General features: G+C 33.8%; 1 protein-coding gene across 1 annotated transcript in view; it reads right to left on the bottom strand.

Moving 5' to 3' along the window:
- The window catches only part of COPS3 (COP9 signalosome subunit 3), a 29,663-nt gene extending 9,034 nt beyond the window's left edge, over positions 1-20,629 (bottom strand). The window contains exons 1-6 of the mRNA XM_074281597.1: positions 20,121-20,629; positions 14,192-14,321; positions 8,757-8,869; positions 8,609-8,658; positions 7,169-7,261; positions 1,427-1,606 (exon numbers count right to left, since the gene is read on the bottom strand). Of these exons, the coding sequence (XP_074137698.1) occupies positions 1,427-1,606; positions 7,169-7,261; positions 8,609-8,658; positions 8,757-8,869; positions 14,192-14,321; positions 20,121-20,181 (627 nt within the window). The 5' untranslated portion in view covers positions 20,182-20,629. The remainder of the gene's footprint in view (positions 1-1,426; positions 1,607-7,168; positions 7,262-8,608; positions 8,659-8,756; positions 8,870-14,191; positions 14,322-20,120) is intronic.
- Positions 20,630-23,506: the final 2,877 nt, after the last annotated feature.

The raw sequence follows: 23,506 nt of genomic DNA, 5'->3' as shown, positions 1-23,506 counted from the left end.
ATTGTACATAAAAACAATACTGTAACAATAATCAACTGTGAAAGACTTAGCTACTCTAATCAATACAACAATTTATGACAATTTCAAAGGACTTATGATGAAAAGTACTACCTACTTCCAAAGATAAAACTGATGAACTCTCTGTGTAGACTGAAGTATATTTTTTTCACTTTATTTTTCTTACTTTTGGGGGGAGAAAGGGTTAGGGGACCTCAACATGATTCATGTGAAAATGTTTTGAATGACTTCACATATATAATAGGCATCATATAGATTGAGGGAAGAGGAGAATTTGGAACTGAAAATAACTTTTTTTTTAGAATTATTATTACAAAAAAAGTAGTAATAATTGCTAATATTTATATAGCAATTATGCCAAGCACTGTGCCAAACATTTAACAATTATGTTGTCATCATAACAATCATAGGAGATAGGTGCTATTATTACCACTAGGGTGAGGAAATTAAGGCATGTAGACAGGTTAAGTAACACAGTTAATAAGTATCTAGGGCCAAATCTGAATTCTGGCCTTCATGATTGCAGGCCTGGAATTCAATACACTGTGCCATCTAGTTACCTTCTCTGTCTACATTATTAGTCATCTGTGATTTCATAAGTAAAGTTTTTAATAAAGAAATAATCTCTACCAACATATATCTACAACTGTTTTGCAACCTACCTGGGACACTAAGAGGCTAAAATCACTTGCCCCAGGTCACACCAATATGTATCAGAGGAGATCTGAACATAGGTCTTCCTAACTGAAGTCAGCATTCTCTATCACTATCTGGCCTCTTATCAGTCTTTTATTCTAAGGACCACATCTATTTTTTTTGAGTGGAAAAAAGGCTAGTTAGAAATCATTTAATCCAACCTCCTTATTTCATGGATGAGGTATCAGAGATGAAATGATTTTGCCCAACAGCTACTTATGGCTAAACTTCAATAACTTGACTTCTAATTCAGTGGTCATTCTGTAGCTATGTCATGTGAGACACAAGAAAGCCAACTTGTCAATTTTAAAGTAACATATATATACATACACACACACACACACACACACACACACACACACACACACACACACACACACATATATATATATATATGTATATATGTATATATGTATATATGTAATTATAATGACTATATCCCAACATCCTGGTTTCTTCGATTAGGATTATGATCCTTTGGATATTCTTTAGGTTATAGTATTCACAAATATATTGTTCATTTATCCTTAAAAATTAGAGAGTCAAAGAAACTATCCATATTTCACAAATAATTTTAAATGACTATTAAAACAATTTTTAATGATAAATTTTTTAAAACAAAAAGAAAAGCTATCCACAAAACTCTAGCCTCTTACAACAATCGAATATATAAAGCTATATTGCTTTGGCATAAAAGTTAAGAAATAGTTACCTGCTCATAAAAATAGAGTGCTCTTTCAAAGTTCTTTAGCCCTGTGTAGATCATTCCACCATAGTAGTAGTAACATAAAAAGTGCTTTGCATCATAAGCCCCATTCTCCTTACAAATGTCCATCATATCCACATCCAGATAGGGGAGGGCAGGCTTAAAGCATTTTGCCAACAAACAAAGCTATAAGAAAAGACCAAAGCATAAATTAACTTGAATAAAAGTAATTTCACTAGAAGGAATTTTTCAGGGGAGAAATGGTGTTAATATTACATTAAAATTATATTTTAAAAAGCTAAATTTGAAAGGGAAACCACATTATTCTTTTAACTATTCACAAAGAATTGACGATACTCAATTTGTTTTCAAGTTGGATAATTAAAATAATTTCAGACCTGTAGTTATAAGTAACCTATTATCTTTTAGATCAGTCTCCAGTTTTGGACAATTCTAATTGCTAAGATTTCCCCACCACTACCACCTATATCAAACCCATTCCTATCTTTTCCCAACTATTCGATATAGTTCTACCCTCTGGAATAAAGTAAAACAACAACAACAAGAATAATAATAATAATAATTCCATATTAAAGCCCTTCAAATACCTGAAGGATCAAATTTTGAAGCTGTTCAAGAAGACCTACATTCAAATCTTGCCTCTGACACATACCTAGTGATATGACATAAGGTGAGTCACAAACCTGTTAGGCCCTCTAGACAATTCTTTAATAATATAATTACAAATGACCTACTAGTTTTCATTGATAGAAGTAAATTTCTTATCAAAAATCCTCTACAACATCACTGATAAAAAAATACTCCCAGTACTCATCACCAGCCCCAGATCACTGAAAACTCCTGACACTACTTTTCTTCATTAACACTCAGTAACCTGCTCTTGAGTCCCTTCATGTATTTTTAAAATCCAAATTGGCTGATAAGTTTCCTATGTGTTGATATTAGTTTCTTTTGAGGCTTCTCTCTTTTCTTCCTTATCCAAATAATTTGTTATCAAAATTTCATGCTCAAGAGTTTTTCGTCCAAATTTGACTATTTTCCCTCTAAAATTTTGTTTGGGCCAAGGGTCCAATTCTAAAGTCAATTCTCTCCAAAACTTAAAACTATGTGTCAGACTACATACACCCCCACTGTTCTCTCTTCCTCTAGCAGCACCTTTGGGACAGAGTAGATAATTCCTCTGAAGATTCTCATGATTTCAGCTGCAGCAACCAGTTCTCTTTCTTATTGGGCAAAATCAGGTCTAGAATAGCATTCCCTCTTGCTACCTCCTCCATCTTTTGAAGAATTAAATTATCAGTAAGGCAAACAACAAATATATTAACTGCTCAGATTTGTAAAAGAAAGCATTTCAGCTTCTATCACAGCTATACCATATCTTTGTGCTACATTGATGATGTTTTTCTTCTTTCTAGTAGAAAGCATATTCTACAGCATATTCCATTCACATCTCTATTTCTTTTTTCAATTTATTCTACTCCAAATATTTTCTTGCCATGCTTCTAGATTTCCTCATAGGATATAATTTCTTAATACACAATGCTAATTTGTTTCCCAATTTATCTATTTTTCCCCCTTTGAAATAAAATAAACAATTCTACTGTAACATTCTGATCAAGTCCTATACTACCAAAAATCTCAACAAAAACCTGTATGAAACCAAATTTACTTTCTTAAGTTAAAATCCCTAGTTCACACGTGAACTTTACATATAGATATGTAAGACCAGCGTTTAATTGCTTGATCTATTTTTTGATGGTTTCCTCTGAATAAGTAGGTAATCCTTACTACTAATATTCTCTGTCCTATGTTTTGCCTATTACCTATCTTTGGGATATGCTTTGATAGATAATTTTGAAGAATTTTCTTCAATCCTCTTAATTTTCAGCTAAAAGATGCAATCTGCAAGTCACAAAAAAAAAAAAATAATGCCTACCAAAATAATTTTTGTCAGTTCTAAGTAGGTGGATGATGAAAATCTTGTGTCTGGTCCTATGGTCCAGAAACTCAAATTCCAAACTCTATTAAATTCAGTAAAGAATTAAATGCAAGCTATATGCAAGGAACTGAGCACAATATGGGGAATTAAAACAAATGTATAAGATTTATTTATTTATAAGGAGTACTTTCCAATGAATAAATGGTCAAAGAATATGAACCTCTTAGCCATCACAGATAAATATAAATCAAAACAATAGTGAGATTCTATCACATAGCTATCAGATTGGCAAAGAGGAAAAAATCAATTGTTTGGGGGGCCCATGGAAGGACAGAACATTAATAAATAGTGCATTGGTGGCACTATGAACTAATCCAACCATTCTTGAAAACAATTTTCAACTATACCCCAAAAGTCACTAGACAGTGCATACATTAAGAGGAAAGAAACTGAGAACAAAGGAAAAAATTAGTCAGTCAAGAAGCATTAAGCTCTTGCTATGAGCAAGCACTATGAAAAGAAAAGCTTATAGCAGCATTTTATGTTGAAACAAATAAAAACAAAGCAAGTGAATATCCATCAGCTACAAAATGGAAGAATTAATTATAGTTTGTGAATATTAGCGAATATTGTTGTGCCATTATGAATATGACACAGTAAGAGAAACTTGGAAAGACTCGTACAAACACATAGAGAATGAAAATTAATAGAACTGCAAGTACAATTTAAATAAGGACCACAATAATGCAAAGGAAAAATCCCTGAAAGACTTAAGAGCTCTGATTAATCATGACTTCAGAAGACTAAGGATGAAAGCATGCTTCTCATTTCTTGTCAGAGAGATGATGTTCTAGAGGTACAAAATAAGACATAGATCTTCACACACGATCAAAATGTTGACTTGTTTTGCTTCTCTGGACATAATGTATGGGTTTCTAGTTGGGAGGAATGGTGGAATGATAAATAGATAATGATTGAGGCAAAAAAAAGAAAAAAACCAAGTAAGCAGCATCAATAAAGCATTAAAAACACAAAAAAGAAAACAAAATAGTTCAGAAGGATACCTGGGGTAATTCTGTTACTACTCTGTAAAATTTCATATATATATATATATATATATATATATGTGTGTGTGTGTGTGTGTGTGTGTGTGTGTGTGTGTGTGTATGTGTTGTACATATATATTCTTAAAAAATACAAATTATATATATCAAAATTCATGGTTATATATGCAATTATCTGTTCTGTTCTTTATATAGTGATATATCACTTATAGGATCCAAGATCTAGACCTAGAAAGGCCCTTGGAGATTCCATCAATTGACAGCTCTGAGAGCCTAAGTGATCTATCCAAAGTGACTCAGATAGTGTCAGAGGCAGGATTTGAACTCTAGTTGGCTCTTACTCTAGGATTGATTCTCTTGACACCATGCTACTCTGCTTCATGTGAATGACTTATAAATTCATAGTGGGAAACGAATATTTTTTAAAATGCAAAATACATCACTGAACTATAAAGTGAGAACTCCCACATTCTCCCCAGATCCCACAAGTGCCAAGGACCACATTCAGGGCTCTCACAGCCACAGGTCCCTGTTTGTATAGTTTTTCCAGAGAGAGGAGTCAATATGTGTTTTTACACTTCCTTCCAAGGAAAAAGGACACTTGTTGTGCCCATGCAAAGTATAACTGGGGGCGGGGTGAAAAAGAAAACATATCCCAAGGCAGAAGCCATCAGAAGAACAGGTTTCTTAACCTGCAGCAAGAGCACTAGAAATATAGACTACGTCTCTCTTTTAGCTTGAGCAGCTGGAGGCGAAGCAGGGAGAAAGCTGGACTTCTAATTTCTTGTTACCCAAATCCAGCCTCAAATACTTAATAGCTGTATGATCCTAGGAAAGTTATTTCACCTCTTTCTGCTTCATTTTTCCTCAACTTCAAAATGGAATAATAAGATAACCTACCTTTCAGGATTGCTATAAGGATTAAATGAGATAATAATGATATTATGAGTGCTTAGCACAATGCTTGGCATAAGCTATATAAATATTCATTATTATCATTATACTGATGGAGGTCATAAACTATTCTGTAATTTTGTAATGTGCTTTGGTAGTTTGATAAAGTTTCCTCAGAACAATTTACTTAGATGAATAAAAATAAAATACACAGCATTACCTATGAATACCACTAGTATGACAAAGGAAATAAATTATATTGAAATTCAATTATCAAAATATTAAATAAGCTCATGGAGGCTATGTTAGGAAAAGTGGTACCAAATCCCAGCAATTCTCTCCCCAAACCCCCAAAACCAAAGGAGGCTAAGAATACATAATACAAGAGAAAAAATCCATGTCACATCAAGAGAGAAGCCTTAGATGAGCTACTAAAAATATAAAGAAGAACGAAGTCGAAATATAAGATATAACATAAATGTATAAATATAACTATAAAAATGGTTAAAACAATAACAGGACTTAAGAAGCAAAAATGGGCAAAAGCTAAAAGAAGACCCATAATATGGTAAACAAGTATTATACTTTAAAGAAAAGTTAATTTTTTAAAAAGCCAGTGAAAAAGCAAATTCTGTGGCCTCTCTAGAGATCATGGGAAATTATCAAGAAACTCTAGAATGGTTTGAAAGAAGATTCAACAAAAGTATTAGGATAGAAATATTGGAAATTAAAACTCTTGAAAGGGAATAAACAACCAACCAAGTAGATCAATTAAAATTTGTGACAGAGAATCATGCCAAAGTAATAGGGAATTTGAAAAGGAAATGACATATCTAAAACAAGAAAAAACCCTAAGCTGAAAAAAAGAAAAGCAAGACTAACTTTGAAAGATTACATGAATCCTACACAAGCCTAAGTGAATACTATGTGAATAACACATATGAAGATATCTTCCCAGGTTCCCAGAACATGATCGATCAATTTAAAGTACTTGGACTTTATTTATTTATTTATTTAGCTCATTTATTTATTCATTCACTCATTTATTTATTTATTTAGCTGAGGCAATTGGGGTTAAGTGACTTGTCCAGGATCACACAGCCAGGAAGTATTATGAGTCTAAGACCAGATTTGAACTCTGGTCTTCCCGACTTCAGGGCTGGTACTCTATCCACTGTGCCACCTAGCTGCCCACACGAAGCTCATTTATGACAGAGAAAATAAACTTTTCTAGTCAAAGTCCCTAAAAATCAGGAAAATGTAAAGATGACCTCAAAAGACCATCATATATCTACCATTATAGAAAATATATTTTAAAAATTGTACTGGGTTTAGATCTAATTTGGGAAGATCTATGTTCAAATCTGCCCTCAGACAGTTTCTAATACAGTGATCTTAAATAAGTCATTTAACCTTTTCTGCCTCAGTTCCCTCAATAAAGAAGAATAATATAGTTCAGGGTTATTGTGAAAATGAAATAATATTTGTAAAATGTTTAGTACAGTGCTCTGCATATAGTAGGCATTATATAAATGCTTATTCCCTTTCCCTATACCCTGTTGAAAATGAATGATTTAGAAACTATCTGTTCCATTAAGGTCTCTTGCCTAATATTTCATCATCCTTAACAATATGTTCTATTGGTATCATTTGTCCCTGTATCATTAAAAATGGATAGTTATCAGTTGACTAATCTTGAAAGGTTGTCATTTCCAGCTACAGAACTATGAAGACTGTAATATTTCCTGACTGATGATAACCTGAGTATATGAAATATACAAATATTAAAAACCTTAAATCTTTAAATTTATTCATAATATTACTTCTTACCTGGCAGAGATCTGCATGGATTGAAGTCAACTGGTTTGTATTCATCTGCATCTTGTCTATGGCTTGTCTGAGGATACCAATTCCTCGCAGGGGCTGTCAGAAATGACATCTCTTTCAGATAAGTTCTCATAGATGGCAGCACAATGGATCTTATGTTGTCACTTACAAATAAAAAAAATACTAATTGATAGGTTCCTTTTAAACAATAATCTGAGGTTTCCATATCCTTTCAGGAAACTGTTGTTTTCATGTAATAGGAAAAATTGGCCTTTAATTGCTTGAAAGAATTTCTTATTAAGACATACAATTTCAGCACTGACTCTAAAAACCAGAAGACTATTATGGAAGTCAGTTTCTCAAAGCACAAAGATTTCTTCAATTTTCAAATAAAATTTTAATTTTTAATTAACTTTAAACAACAAAATGCAGAAACTCTGTATATATAAATATAAAAAGTTCTGGCATATCACCAACCGCTTACATTATAGGAAATGTCATGAAAGACTTCATCCAGAATAGATCTAACAAAATAAAGTGAGCTACTCATATACCAACTATAAGAGACAACAAAGAGTAAGTTGTATTTTAATATCTTCAAGATATTAAAAGAACAAGAAAAGGTTTTCAGCATGCTGTGTTGATCCTCTTTGGGTGACTTATGGGGATAATAAGAATCACATTAAGATGTCAGTGTGGAACGGTTGTGATTTGACCAGTTAAGGAAATATATAGATGAAATCTGACATTATAATTACAAATTATGGATATTACTACTTTTGATACTTTTGGATGCATAAGTTAGTTGAAGTAAATTGAGAAACTTTAAATTGTTATTAAGAGTGCTAACGCTTGTTCTTTGGGAAAACCAATTAGAACAATATAAACTTTCCTCCCAAGAACATTATCTCATACATGAATATAACACTGAAATAAAAAATATCAAATATAGGCCCTTAAATTGTGAAGTATGACTAAAGGAAGGACACTCACTGATTTTTCTGGATAGCATCATTTTATAATCATATTTCAAATATACTGAAGAACTCATATGTCAAGAGACTGGTGGATATTATGAGCCTTGCTTTCAAACTACAATACTCTTAATAAAAGCTAATGCATATTTTGAATTTTCAGTCACTGTCAGTCCAACACACTCGATACTATTTTAAATTCAACCAGATAGAGAAGCAATAAAATAAGTATTATATTAAATCCTAAGACTACTGCCTTAAACTTCAAGCACTGCTGACTAGTTTGGTCTACAAAAATGGTGAAATTAAATGATATGGGAAAAGTATTTTGAGCTGCTCAGGATGTACTATATAGAAAGTATTAATATTATTAGCTTTAATCTTCAATATAAACAAGTTAGACAAACAAGTATTATTATATCTTGGATTTATGACTAAATAAACAAAATACCTAAAAAAAATTTCTCACCTGTTTTCTTTCCACGAGAGCATTTGTTAACTGATGGCAAAGACCAGCAACTAGATAAAACAATTTAAAAAAAAAAAAAAAAATTCAAGTAATTATAGTAAACATAAAACAAATTCAACAGAAAATAATAAATTAATATATAACTTACAAGTGTCTGTTGCATATCTAATATGCTCCCCATTACAAGTGCTGATAAAAAGCTGAACCTGTGAGAATAATGTTTCGAAGTCAGGTACACTGGGCATAGAAAACTTCACAAACCTAAAATAAAGAGACAAAGATTCTCTTATTTTCATTTTTTGAAAGACAAGCAGATACCAAGGAAAAATAATTTACAGGTATGAATAGCAAAATCTCCTACTCTTTCCTTGAAAGGTACCTTAAACTCACCTTTCAAAAATGTCTCATTGATGTCTTTTGTCTTTATCTCAGTCTTTTCTAAAAAACCCTTTCCTCAAGATTGAACCCTTCCTTATGACAAAAGAAAAACAATTAAGCAAAAATATCATAAACAATTATCACATCTGACTGGGTATGCATTATCATGCCTCATCAATTTTTTGTCTCTTTGCTGAAAGAAAAGAGGTATTCTCCTATCAGTTCCTCTGTATATTCAATGGACTTTCACTTAGTAAGGGTCTGGCTTCTATTAGTTAACCTTTTCATGTATATTGTCATAGTCATTGTGTATACTGCCATATACTTATGTAGCTCTGTTTATTTTATTACTCTATCAGTTCATAAAAATATTCCAATGCTTCTCTAAATTTTTCACATTATTACTCAATATTTCATTACATTTGTGGTGGGAACAATATTTTAAGGTTCTCCCCTCATGAAGGTTATAGTAATTTTTTCTCAAAAGCTTTGTCCTCAAGATTTAATTGGTTCATGGAACTAATGTTTTAGATTATTGACATGGCTTCCTATTAAACTTAGTGAAAAGCAAACAAGACACAAAGAGCTAGAGCTTTTTGCTTATTTTTCTGACTGAAGACCCAGGGACATGACTAACACTGCCACAAGAATGCTGCACTCAGCTGAATTAAGCATATCTTCAATTAATATTCCTCCCTGCTTAGAATATCCTTCCCCTGGTATGCTTCCCATCTCACATGAAAAGGACCCCCTTGCCCATAAACTCCTCTATAAGTACACATGATCCTCTTTATCTGGTCTTCTTTGGCAGAATGCCCCCTTATCCACCTCACCTCACCCCTATCTCTCATTAATCTTTAATTTCTTTCTGTCTACTGGCTGCTTTCCTGCTATCTATTTAAAAAAACAACCAAGAAAAACAAAAATGAAAGCAAAATAATGTCACACACAATAAAAAATTCTCACTTGATCCATTTATTGCTGTTAGCTCCCATCCTTTAAATCTCCATTTAATGTCTTGATAACCTGGATCCTTCCTACTTTTCCATTCCCCCTAATTCTCTACCCTTACTGTTGCTCTCATATCTCCAATACCTCCTGCCACATATTCTATGATTTAGTGACACTAGCCTCCTTGCTGTTACTTGCATAAGACACCACATCTCTTAATTCTAGGCATTTTAGTGGCTATCCCTCATGTTCATAGTCCTCTATCTCTTCTTTTCTAACTTCTGGATTCCTTCAAAGTATCAACTAAAATTCTATTATCTTCTATAAGATGTTTTCCCTAATCTCTCTGAAGGTTAGTGTTTTCCCTCTGAGATTATTTCTAATATATCTGAAATATCTCTTGTTTGTATGTTGTCTCCCCCATTAAGATTGTGGGTTGTTTTTGCCTTCCTTTGTTTGTATCCCCAGCACTCCGAACAGTGTTTGGTACATAGCAGGTACTTAATATATACTTGTTAATTCCAATCTTAAACCTAGAGTAACATCCTAGCTTGGGCTAGGTCTGACCTATTATAACATTGATACAAAGCAGGGTTTTTTCCCTTAGCTATTCATCAAAGAGCACCCACTTTTTCCATAAAGTGTGTTGCTATAAATATCTGGTTATACACACTGAATCTTGAGAGTTAACAGATTAGCATCAAATCCTGGAACACCTGGATTCAAGTTCTGCTTTTAACACAGCAAATTAAGCATTCCTGATGCTCAAGACAACTAAGACTACTATAAAGAACAGATACATTGCTGACCGGGGAGTTACTCATACCAATGAAATCTCTATCAGTACACTGAGTCTTAAAATGCAATTTCCTTGGGAGTAGAGGTTATTTAATTTTTTGTATTTGTAATTCTAGTGCTTAAAAATATAATGCCTAGCACAGAATAGGCACTCAAATACTTGTTGATTGATTGCTCCTATCTCTAACTTTGGAAAAGAACTGTTGGAAGAGGAATACAGAGAAGCTTGGAGAGACTTACATCAACTGATGCTGAATGAAACGAGCAGAACTAGGAGATCATTCATTATACACTTCAACAATGATACTGTATGAGGATGTATTCTGATGGAAGTGGATATCTTCAACATAAAGAAGAGCTAATCCAATTCCAATTGATCAATGATGGACAGAATCAGCTACACCCAGAAAAGGAACACTGGGAAATGAGTGTAAACTGGGAGCATTTTTTTGTTTTGTTTTTCTTCCCAGATTATTTATACCTTCCGAATACAATTCTTCCTTTGCAACAACAACAAAATTCGGTTCTGCACATATATATTGTACCTAGGATATATACTATAAGATATCTAGAGGAGGGGATGGAGGGAAGGAGGGGAAAAACTCGGAACAGAAGGGAGTACAAGGGATAATGTTGTAAAAAAAAAAAAAAAAAAGAATTACCTATGCATATGTACTGTCAAAAAAAAGTTATAATTATAAATTTAATTTTAAAAATTAAATTAAAAAAAGAGAGGGGGAAAAGGAGATAATTTCTCATCAAAAAAAAAAAAAAAAAGAAAAGAAAAGAACTGTTGGTTCTAGGGTATATTTAGAACAGCTGGATTAATCATTGATTCAGAGATTAGTGTTTTAACTAGTCTTCTATACACAGCCTCTCCAATATTGATAGTTTTTAATTTGGTGAAAAATTGGCCAAAGTATTGCCAAATTGGCAAAAAATTTTTGTTGTTGCATTTATATTAATCTATCTTGATAAATTAGCTTCCAGATATTTTATGGTTTTTACCAGACAGGTATTGCTTGTGTATAGTAGTTTCTGACACATATATTTACTTCATTTGCCCATTTTCCTTTGATTTTCCTTTATTTTTCTTGATCAGCTTAGCCAATAGCTTATCAAAAAATAGCTTTTATGTATTAGTTACATAGTATTTGTATTCTTAGATTTCTCTATTTTTCTTTGACTTTCAAAATTTCTTCTTTTGAACTTGTTTTAGGATCATAAATTGAAAGTTGGAAGGGACCTAAGAATTCATTTTGTAGAAGAAGAAACTGAAGCCCAGAAAAATAATAATGATGAGAGCTAGTATTCACATAGCTTTTTAAGATTTGCAAAAGACATTACAGGGCAGCTAGGTGGTGCAGTGGATAGAGCACCAGCCCTGAATTCAGGAGGACCGGAGTTCAAATCTGGTTTCAGACACTTAACACTTCCTAGCTGTGTGATCCTGGGCATGTCACTTAACCCCAGCCTCAGGGGAAAAAAAAAAAAAAAAAAGACATTACATATTTTAACTCATTTGATTTGATTTTATCTCATAACAACTCTATTATCATCCTCATTTTATGAAGAAAATGAGACTGAGAAAAATTAAGTGATTTTCTCAGTAACCCGCATAAGACTCAGCTAGAGAAGACAGTACCCAATTCATGCCTTCCTGACTCAAGTCTAAGACTTACCCACTATACCATCTAACTTCTCTATGTCAGTGAAATCTCAGTTCCCAGTCCTATGCCTAAGAAATAACTCGTGGCACAAGGTAGCATTGCTAATTTACTTTCTAGGCTCCCTAATCACACTACCTAGCCCCTAAGAATTCATCATGAGAAATTTCATTATTCTGCAAGATTAGCTTTGATACTCAAACTATCTTTTCTTCCACTAACTGGAGGGTAGAATGCCAAGCTCCTCCTAAAACCTCTGTTTAAGAAGGGTATCCAAGTCAGCCATCTCTTCATTTCCCATTGGGTTCTATTCCTTTAAACTTTTCCATCATATCCCTAAAGCTAGCTATGGTACCTTCCTTGACTTTTGTAGGAAGTCCTCTCCTGTTAGATTGAAAGCTCCTTGAGGGCAGGAACAATCCCTTTTTCTTACTTTTATCCCAGTGGTTAGCACAAAGATTGGAAGGATAAGTAATTAATGTTTATTAACTGACTAGAAAGGCAATTTGGCACCAGGTTCTGCAGGTGCTACAGTCAATTCAACAACTGATATGTTTTTAGCAGTGGAAATGACAAAAAAGAGGCATTATCATCTGACTTTGCTACTGCATCCTTAGAATCAAAGAACTTTTGTAGTTGAAAACTTCTATTTATATAGTGTCCTTTATTTAGAACATGAGTTCTTTAAGAGCAAAGACTGTTGTATTTGCCTATTTGCAATCCTTGTCTTTAACATATGTGTACTTAATACATGCTTCATCCATCCATTATTGTGCCATCTTGATACGAACTTCTTTCTGGCTGTTTTCAATATTTTTTTCTCTGACTTGAAAACTGGATATGGGGTACAAGATTCCTGGGTCAGTTTGAGATTTTTTTCAGATGGTCAGTGGATTCTATTTTGACTTTGTCCTCTGCTTCTGATGACTCCCGGATAGTTTTTAAAAAATTATTTCCTGAATTATAGCATCCAAGAATTGTGTTTGTTCATGATTTTCAGAATATCCAATGACTCTTAAATTATTTCTCCTCAATCAGTTTCCCAGGTCAGTTATTTCTGACACAAGGTACCTTATATATATATATTTTTTTCTATTTAACCCTGTTTTAACCTTTTTTTTCTATTTCTTATAGTTTCATGGAATCCCTGAGTTCTAACTCTTCCATTTGTTTTTTCAGGGCATCTACTACTTGAAAAAGACTTTCCACTTTCTATTCTCCTATGAATTCTTCCTTCAAGAACTTTTATTTCAATTCTAATTTCATTATTTCCCTTCTTCATTTCCTATAGCTATTTTTATATATCTCGCAGCCAAATAATTTTTTTTCTCCAACTACTAAGATTACTCTTTCCTCTGACTCAGGATTTGTTGTGAGATTACTCACTTCTTTTAAGTTTGTTTCTTGGGCTTCTCTTAACTGACAGAATCTTCATTGTTTGTTGTCATGTTAACTTATTTTGTGCTAATCAATATTTTCCCATTTATTTATGTGCTATTTCAAATATCATTATTTGCTATAATGACCTCTTACATAATACTAAAATATCACTAAAAACTCTACTCTCCACATTAGATTCAATAATGTTGAGAAATTCTAACATTACTATGTTATTACATTACAATAGTAACATTACTATGATAGCTCCAGTTTTACAGAAAATTTGAATTTTCTTTAAATAATTTGCTTCCTTACATAAAAAAAAATCCAAAAAACTGGTTCATAAAAATTTTATGTTAACTTAAGGCTTAAGGTAAGTTTATATCCATCATAATAAAATAGCACTTACAGAACTGCAAGGACACCCAAGGAATGCTCTTGTACATCCAAAGCACCAAGCACTGTATCAAGATGAGATAAATTTTTTGCTAGAAGTTCTCCACTTTTGTTTATCAATTCACAAAGTTGAGTCATTTGCCCTAGAAAACATCAAACGATAGTTTCATTCAGTTATGGCACAGTAAACTGGCATGAAGGGACAAAGAAAATATAATAAAAATATGGGAAAAATGAAGAATAAACTTAAGAGTTTATAAATATTAAATTGTGATCTTTGAGGCTAATATAAATAAACATTATTCATAAAAGGACTAAATAAGACTACATAAGGAATATAGAACATTACAAGATTTAAAATAGAAAATTTAATTATATTAAATTAAAAAGGTTTTTTTAATAAACAAAATCAATGAAACCAAGATTAGAGGGAAAGCACAAAGATAGGAAACAATTTTTATAGCAAGTATCTCTGATAAAGATCTCATAGAAAATCAAATTTATAATCTGAGTCAAATTTATAAGAAATATAAGTCATTCCCCACCTTGATGGTCAAAGTATATGAATAGACAGTTTTCAGATGAAATCACTGCTCTCCATAGGCATATGAAAAAATGTTCTAAATTATTATTCATTAGAGAAATGCAAATTAAAACAACTCTGTGGTACCACCTCACACCTATCAGATTGGCTGGTATGATAGAAAAGGAAAATAATAAATGTTGAAGGGGATATGAAAAAATTGTCCTTCATTCTCAAAGGAGGCCAAAATGACATCGCTATGTTGGAGTCAAGATATAGTGTGTCCAACTGTGGCTGAGCAGATTAATATGAGTTCAAAAGGCTTTATCACAGGTCAGGCACAAATAATCCATAGGAACATTTGGAATGGAAATGTTAGTAAATTTGTGTATCAAATTGTGTCCAAGGGCAAACTATATATACTTTCAACTAGCAATCCTTTTACTAAGTCTAGATCCCAAAGAGATTTTTTTTTTAAAGGGAGAAGAATCTATTCGCACAAAAATATTTATAGTATTTCTTTTTATAGTGGCAAAGAAATTGAAATGAAAGGGATGCCCACCAATTGGGGAATGGATATACAAGTTATATAAACGCAATGCAATGTTATTGTGCTATAAGAAATGATAAACAGGCAGATTTCAGAAAAACTTGGAAAAACTTTCATGAACTGATGTAAACTGAAGTAAACAGAGCCAGAACATTGTATATAGTAATAGCAACATTGTGCGATGATCACTATGAATGACTTAGCTATTCTCAGCAATACAACGATCCATCACAATTCCAAAGGATTAAGATGAAAAATGCCACTTGCATCCAGAGAAAGAACCAATACAGTCTGAATGGAGAGCAAAACATACTGTTTTCACCTTATTCCCCCCCCACCATGGCTTTTTCTTTTAATCTGTTTCTTCTTTCACAACATGACCAATATAGAAATATATTTTACATGACTGTGCACAAACATGTGTGTGTGTGTGTATAATACCCTTATCAAATTGCTTACCATCTTAAGGAAGAAAGAGGTGGGCGAAAATTTGGAACTCAAAAAAATTTTTTAAATGAATGTTAAAATTTATCTTTACATGTAGTTGGAAAAATACAATATTATATATGTAACTAACTTAAATAAACAAACAAATCAACAAATAAATATATAACTGTCCTTCATTCTCAAACAGTTCAGGAAATCACTAAAGGTCAGGGTTGTTATTTTAATTCTGTCAACTTTCACAATTATTATGACTATTACAGTTGAAACTTGGAAATATCAACAATGATTGTTTTTATTTCATAGTTCACTTGTCCACTTATCATTTTGTAGACATTTTCTTTATTAAAGTTACTGAATAACAATATTCTATGTAATTGAATAACAATGATTTAAGTGGCAATTAAAACTCAAATTAAAGATTTTATCTGGAATAAATTTAAGAATAGCATCTGCTACAAATAAAAAAGATTGTAGCTACATCAAAATCATAAACCATTCTCAGCTAGTTATAATACAGGATATGTTGACATCTAAACTGATCAATATCTAATTTAGTTACTTACAAATAAAATGTGCCATAATAGATAAGCTGCAACATAAGAATAAGCAAGCTCCATATTCTTAATATCAGTTACGTATCCTTACATAATAGAACCACAAGTTCAACTGAAAAACATATTCTCTTTCTTTATCAAAGGTCCTTATGTATAAAAATCAACAAGATCATTTCTTCTAATTTATAACACCTCAACTCTTTTTTTTTTTCTATACTCTACTTTTAGGTAAAAAGTGTTTCAAACCAAAAAATATCAAAGAATAGCTAAACAAGAAAATGATGTTTAGAACAATTAAGAAGCCAAAGCAGGACTGAGATATATATATATATGTATATATACTCCATAACTGGCAACAGAATCAGTCAATTCTGGACTAAGAAGAAAAACTAAAATTGGAAAATCTATTAATTGGTAAAAGTATCAATAGATGGCAAAAATAGATATAAGCAAAAAAAGAGAAATTCCATTTCCCTCATTTAATTGCTAATAACTAATAAGAATGATGAATAAGTCCAAATTTGATCAAAATAACTAAATATAATTAAATAAGTCTGATGTAATATGCTTTTTCACATCTGTCAGAAATCCTGACATTTGGGAGGTTAAAGAAATAATACCATTTAAGTATTAGTTTCTGATTATCAAATCAGAATATAAAATATGACTAAGTATTTTAAGTTTGAACTTTTGCTTTTCTACTTTTTCCTCATAATATTATGATTAATAGAAATAATCAGTTAAGGAAATTTACCTTATCACTACTTCTTTCAATATTACAGACACTGAATCACAAAAAGGGAAAGGATAGCAATGTATTTGACAATTGTGTCAAAAATGGAAAACTTAAAATTAGGGAAGTAAAAACATAGGATCTCATAAAGGGTTTCTTTTCCTTGAGCAAACCACTTATGCAAGAATTGATGCCACATAGCATCAGTTGGCAAATCAACCAATCAAAAAACATAAGATGTCCTATGTTGTCAGGCATTTGTCGGTCTTAGGGTTACAAATAAAGAAAAAAAGCACATGTGTGCACGAACATAATAGTTCACAATTCTTAGTGACAAATCAGAACATCACCATTTATTTTGGAATGAACTATTTCTTACTAATTTGAACAAGTCAGTTAATCTCTTTAAACCTCAGTTTATTCATCTGCAAAACGAAGGTTGGAAGAGATGATAAATATGATCCCTTCCAGCTTCAAATCCTATAAAGTACAGATGAATTAAGTTACTTGCTCAACATTAGAATATGTATTAGCAGATGAACAGACAGAGCAATTTACATATATAAACTTTACTGTTATCTCATTTGACTCTCCAAACAATGCTATGAGATAATTATTGCAATGCTTATTATCCTTACATCTAAGAAACTGAACAAAGAGATGAAATGACTTAAGATCATATAGATAACAAACTTGAAAATGGAACTTAAATCTAAGCCTCCTAATTCCAAGTCTAGTGTTTTTACTATTGAATCACAATCTCTTTACCTTCACTCCCCTAGCTAGTCCTGATTGCCTTTACCTAGAACATGAAATTAAGGATATGAAGCAATGAGGAACAAATTGCTTCTCACAGAAGCACAATCTTAATGCTGGAAGAGCCTTTGAGATATTTAGTCCAATTTCTATCCAAATGATGGATATAATTTACATTATCCCTGACATGTGTTCATATCCAAAGATAGGGCACTCACTGTACTTAAAGGAGGTCTAGTTCAGATTTGGGGCAGTTTTAATTTATAGGAAATTATTCTTTAGATTTCACTGAAATATGCCTTTCTATATCAATCTAGACAAGCACAAAAAGCCTATCCTTCCACATGATAATTCTTCACTACCTCAAAACTCATATTCCCCTAAATCTTATTTAGCTTAAATCTCACTAATTCCTTTAATCTGTCTTCTTATAAGCCCCCTCACCTTCCTAATCATCCTCTTCTGGACACATTTTCTAGATTATGATACAAGGAACTTGGCACAATAATGTCATAATGATCTGAACAGGGCATATGTGGTGGTATATTATAGTAGTATAATATGTCCCACACCATGGGCATTATTCTTTTTTTTTAATTTTAATTTTTTAAAATTAATTTTATAATTATAACATTTTTTACAACATTATCCCTTGTACTCCCTTCTGTTCCGAGTTTTTCCCCTCCTTCCCTCCACACCCTCCCCTAGATGGCAGGCATTCCTATACATATTAAATATGTTATAGTATATCCTAGGTACAATATATATGTGCACTATGGACATTATTCATTAGCTCTTTCTAACACAGAACATTTCATCAAGAGTCCTAGCTCTTCACACTACCTTCTCATTCTGTATGTGTCCAGTTGATTTTTAAAATTCAGGTCCAAAACCCTATATTTATTTCTATTTTATTTCAGCCCCATTCATTGTGTGTGATGTAATAAGTTCACAAATCTTAGTGACTAAACTTAATAAACCAGGTTTTCAAGATCTTTTTAGTTTCAACTTCTATCATCCTATGTATTAGCTAGTATCAACAACAAATTTGAGCTAAGTTGTTTTATCCAAATAATTGATTAGAAAGCTGAACAAAACTGGGCTAAAGGCAGAAATCTAGGGTATATCATTAGCAATCTCTCTGAACCCATTTAAACAGTTCTGTCATTTAGTTCATCAAACCCATAAGGATATGGTCAGGGACCTTGTCAAATTATTTTCCTGAGCTATTAGTTTAAACTCTGTTAAAAAAGGAAATTATATTATAACCTATTCTTATATTATTAAACACATATTATGCTACATAATATGATATATAATTTAGACACTCAGCTCTCCAAAATTTGCAGAGCTTTACATTCAATAGCTCATTTTAAATCTGGCAATCACTTTTAGGAAGGACTATACTACTATTATTTTACCACTATTTTAAGGAAAAATTAAGGGTCAGGAATTTGGACTCAAGTCTTGCTGATTCCAAACCCAGTACATCTCTTTAACAAACTCAGGCTGTTAATAATCACCTCTTTCTTAAGTGCTTAAAAAATGCCCCCCCCCCCTAATAATATTGTTCTAGAATTCTACTAGAATTCTTTTCATTCCATCCTAAAAAACAGAACTCCATGAGGCCTTCCCAATCTGCTGGCTTATTAGAAGGAGAGCAAGGTGCACACAGCTGTAGATTCTGAAAAGAGGACAGGAAGCAGAAACTAGTACAGACAAGAGAAGCCGTTGGTGCACATGTCCTTTAGTACTCTAAGGGAAAGCTGACAGTCCAGGTGTGGTCGTGAGGAGCAGGAGCACACAACACAAACTATATGGGGAGCCTTCTTCCCCAGAAGCTCCCGAAGGGGTAGAGGGTAAGACTGACAGGTGTTCGGCCAATCTATGGAAAGGGAAGGGGGACCCCCTCACCAATCACTGTGCAGGATAAAGCGATGGCGGAAGTCACCGCCCAGCAAACTGTCAAGTAAAGCGACTCTCTTTTCCGAGGGGGATCCGGCCTGGGTGCCAAGAGGGGATGGGATCTGGGCTCGGAAACGGGAGTAAGAAAGGAAGATCATTCTCTTCTCTCCTCTCTCCACAAACGGCAGGTGGAGGCGGAGCCGGGACACTTAAGGGGGGAGGGGACGCCTTCACAGGGAGACCAGCCTCCAGATCCACCAGCTGGGCCCCTGGCGGAGGAGGCTCCGCCGCAGCTCGGCGAGGGAGCCAGACGAGAGGTGGGAGGGCTAGGCCTAGGGAATGAATGAGGCTCGAGCGAGACGGCGCCTCCCCAACCCAGGGCCCCTCTGCCTGCGGAGGAAAGTGAACGACGGCCCAAGGAAAGGAGTGTGGGCCGGGCCGGACCGGGCCGGGCTCGGCGGCCTGGAAGCTGACCTTGAGCGGAGAGCTGCCGGACGCTGTTCACGAACTGCTCCAGGGCGGACGCCATGTTCATCCCGGGGAGGAAGGGATCGGGGAGACGGGGAAAGAGGGCAGAGGGAGGTCCTGGCGGCAGCAGTTCCTCGGGCGGGAAAAGGTTGGAGCTCTGTAGACTAGCAGCGATTGACCGAGGTGGGGGGGGGGGAAGCCCCTCAGGAACTCCCGCTTGTCGTCACTTCCGTCGAGATAGGTATCGCGAGATTATAACGCTCGGAGACCGGTTGCTGTTGCCATAGAAACAGTTGTTCACCTTAGGAAGGCAGATGGCTTATTTTGCCGTCTGAGGAAGAGAAGTTTAGAGAAAATTTTAAATTCTGCCTCCTGTTATGATGTTGTCATAGCATGGTCCTAGAAATAGAGCATCTCTTCATTTTACATAAGGGGAAAGAGGTTCAGAACCGCGAAAATAAAACCAGGTGTTGGTTCTCTTCCCACGGCAAAGTTGTCTTGACGCTTGTTACTCTGAGATACTTTGTTGCCATGGAAATGGCCTATTTAAGATTGAGGACCTTTCTGTTATTGTATTATATGCATGTGTATGTATATTTCCATGCTATACAAGAAAGATCAGATCAAAAGGGAAAAAACACAAGAGAAAAAATCAAACAAGAAAAAAATGAAAATACTATGCTCTGATCCAGTTCAGTCTCCATAGTTTTCTTTCTGGATTCAGATGGTACTTTCTATCCCAGGTCTGTTGGGATTGCTTTGAATTACCTCATCATTCAAAAGTCAAGAAGTCTATCAGAGTAGATCATCACATAATTTGTTGTTACTGTGGATAATGTTCTCTTTTTCTGCTCACTTCACTCAGCATCAGATCATGTAAATTTTTTCAGACTTTTCTGAAATCAGCCTGCTCATCATTTCATAGGACAATACTATTCCATTCCATTAATATACCATAACTTATTCCACCATCCTCCAACTGATGGACATCCACTTAATTTCCAATTCCTTGCCATTACAAAAAGGGCTGCTACAAACTTTTTTTTTTTTTTGGATCCTTTCCCCTCCTTTATGATCTTTTTGGGATATAGCCCCAGTAGAGAATCAAATGGTATGCACAGTTTGATAGCCCTTTGGGCACAGTTCCAAATTGCTCTCCGCAATAGTTGAATCAGTTCACAACTTCACCAAGAATGCATTAGTGTCCCAGTTTTCTCACATCCACTTCAACATTTGTCATCTTTTCCTATCATTTTAGCTAATCTGAGAGGTGAGAAGTGTACCTGACATATAGTACTATATAAATTTCATCATCATCATTATTACATCTCACTATATAAATTCCCATTTCTCCTGTGATACTACCACAATCCTGGCATAGGCTTTCCTTACTTTATCTTTATAATACTACAATAGTCTCTGGGTTTTCCACTTCTCACATACTGAAAAAGAAAGGAACAATTAAGAGAGGAAAAAATTGAGGGGGAAAAAACCATAAGTATATTTAAGCAAAATAAATTCCAAGTTGACCATGTCCAGAAATTCATTTGTTGTTCTTCCAAAGTGTCCATCATCTTTCTGGTTTCTTAAATCCTTTACCCCTTCTCATATTTTGAGGGAAATTGGCCTTCATCTTGTTCCTTCTACATGATATTCCTTTCTCCAAGGCCTTCAACTCTATCCCTAGTTTCTGCTTCCTAGCTTCCCAGCTTCCCTATTTTCTTCCAAGTTCCAGAAAAATCTTATTTTGCACAAGAATCTTTTCCTGATATTATTGTTCTGTAAGAAATGCTCAGCAGGATGATTTCAAAGAGGCCTGGAGAGATTTATATGAACTGATGCTAAATGAAATGAGCAGAACCAGGAGAATATGGTATACAGCAATAACAAGATTGACATGGCTGTTTTCAACAATGAAATGATTCAAGTCAGTTCCAATGATCTTGTGATGAAAAGAGCCATCAATACTCAGAGAGAGGATTGTGGGAACTGAGTGTGAATCACAACATAGCATTTTCACTCTTTGTTGTTGTTTGCTTGCATTTTGTTTTCTTATTTTTTTCCTTTTTGATCTGATTTTTCTTGTGCAGCAAAATAATTGTATAAATATGAATGCATACATTAGATGCAACATATTTTTACCATGTTTAACATATATTGGATTACTTGCCAACTAGGGGAGGAGGTGGGGGGGATTGGAACACAAGGTTTTGCAAGGATCAATGTTGAAAAATTATCCATGCATATGTTTTGAAAATAAAAGGCTTTAATAATAATAATAATAATAATAATAAAAGAATCTTTTCCTGACCCCTGGTAAACCTAGTACCTTTCTCACTGTGATTATCTCTAATTCATTCAGTTTACAGCTCATTTGTAATTATTTGAATGTTGTATACATCTCTAGATGGTGAGATCTTTGAGGGCACGGGCCATGTTTGTGTAAATGCTAGCTGTTGAATGATTACTGACTGACTTCCCAGTCTGACTCCAGTCCATTTTTTCAGGCTGATTACATATTAGTAAGAACTAACCTTCTCCATTTTCTGATTTAGTTTCACTGGCATACTTGCTGTTCTTCAAACAATACACCCTTTCTCCCTTTCTAGTCCTTTGTACTGGCTGTTCTCCATGTTTGGAATGCTTTGCCTTCTTACCTCCTCCTCCTCCTCTTAGGTTTCCCTGGTTTCCTTTTAGCTTCAGCTCAAAATCTACTTCCTGCAAAAGACCTTTCCCAGATCCTAAATGATTAATTTCTTCTCTTTCAGATTACTTCTCATCTACTTTGTATATATCTTGTATTTATCTGTTGTCCCTGACATAATTTTTGCTGTTTATTTTTTTGCTTTTCCTGCCATAGCTCTTAATGCTTGTTTGCTGATTGACATTACTCCCCTTTATGTATGACATTCTAGCTAAACTAGCTTACTTGCTGTTTCCTCAACATAACATCCATCTCCTGCAACCATGCTTTTTTGGTTGTGCTCAAACCAGCTATGCCCAGTGCCTAGAATTCATTCTTTAGCTACTTCTTGTAAACCTTACCTCTCTTAAAGGCTCAGCTCAACTGTCAGCCACTTGGAGTTCTTTCCTGATTTTCTTAATTGTTAGTATCACACAGTGATTTTGTATTTATTTTGTATCCTGCTTTTATTTGTCTGTAAACATATTGTAATCCTCAATAGAATATAATCTCTTTAAGATCAAATCTTGTATTTGTATCTCAGTACTTGATATTCAGTAGATGCTTAATAAATATGTGCTGATTGTTGGTGGGCTTGAACACAGTATATTGAAGTACATTATCAAAAAAGCAAATACAAAGTAGCAGTTCAAAAGAAGTCAAAAACCAATAAAATATATAAGATTGAATGATAAACTGGTCACATGGC

The sequence above is a fragment of the Sminthopsis crassicaudata genome, chromosome 1, assembly GCF_048593235.1.
Source record: "Sminthopsis crassicaudata isolate SCR6 chromosome 1, ASM4859323v1, whole genome shotgun sequence".
In the NCBI taxonomy this organism is placed as follows: domain Eukaryota; kingdom Metazoa; phylum Chordata; class Mammalia; order Dasyuromorphia; family Dasyuridae; genus Sminthopsis; species Sminthopsis crassicaudata.
The sequence above is the reverse complement of the archived record's forward strand: the minus strand, read 5'-3'. Positions and strand labels throughout refer to the sequence as shown.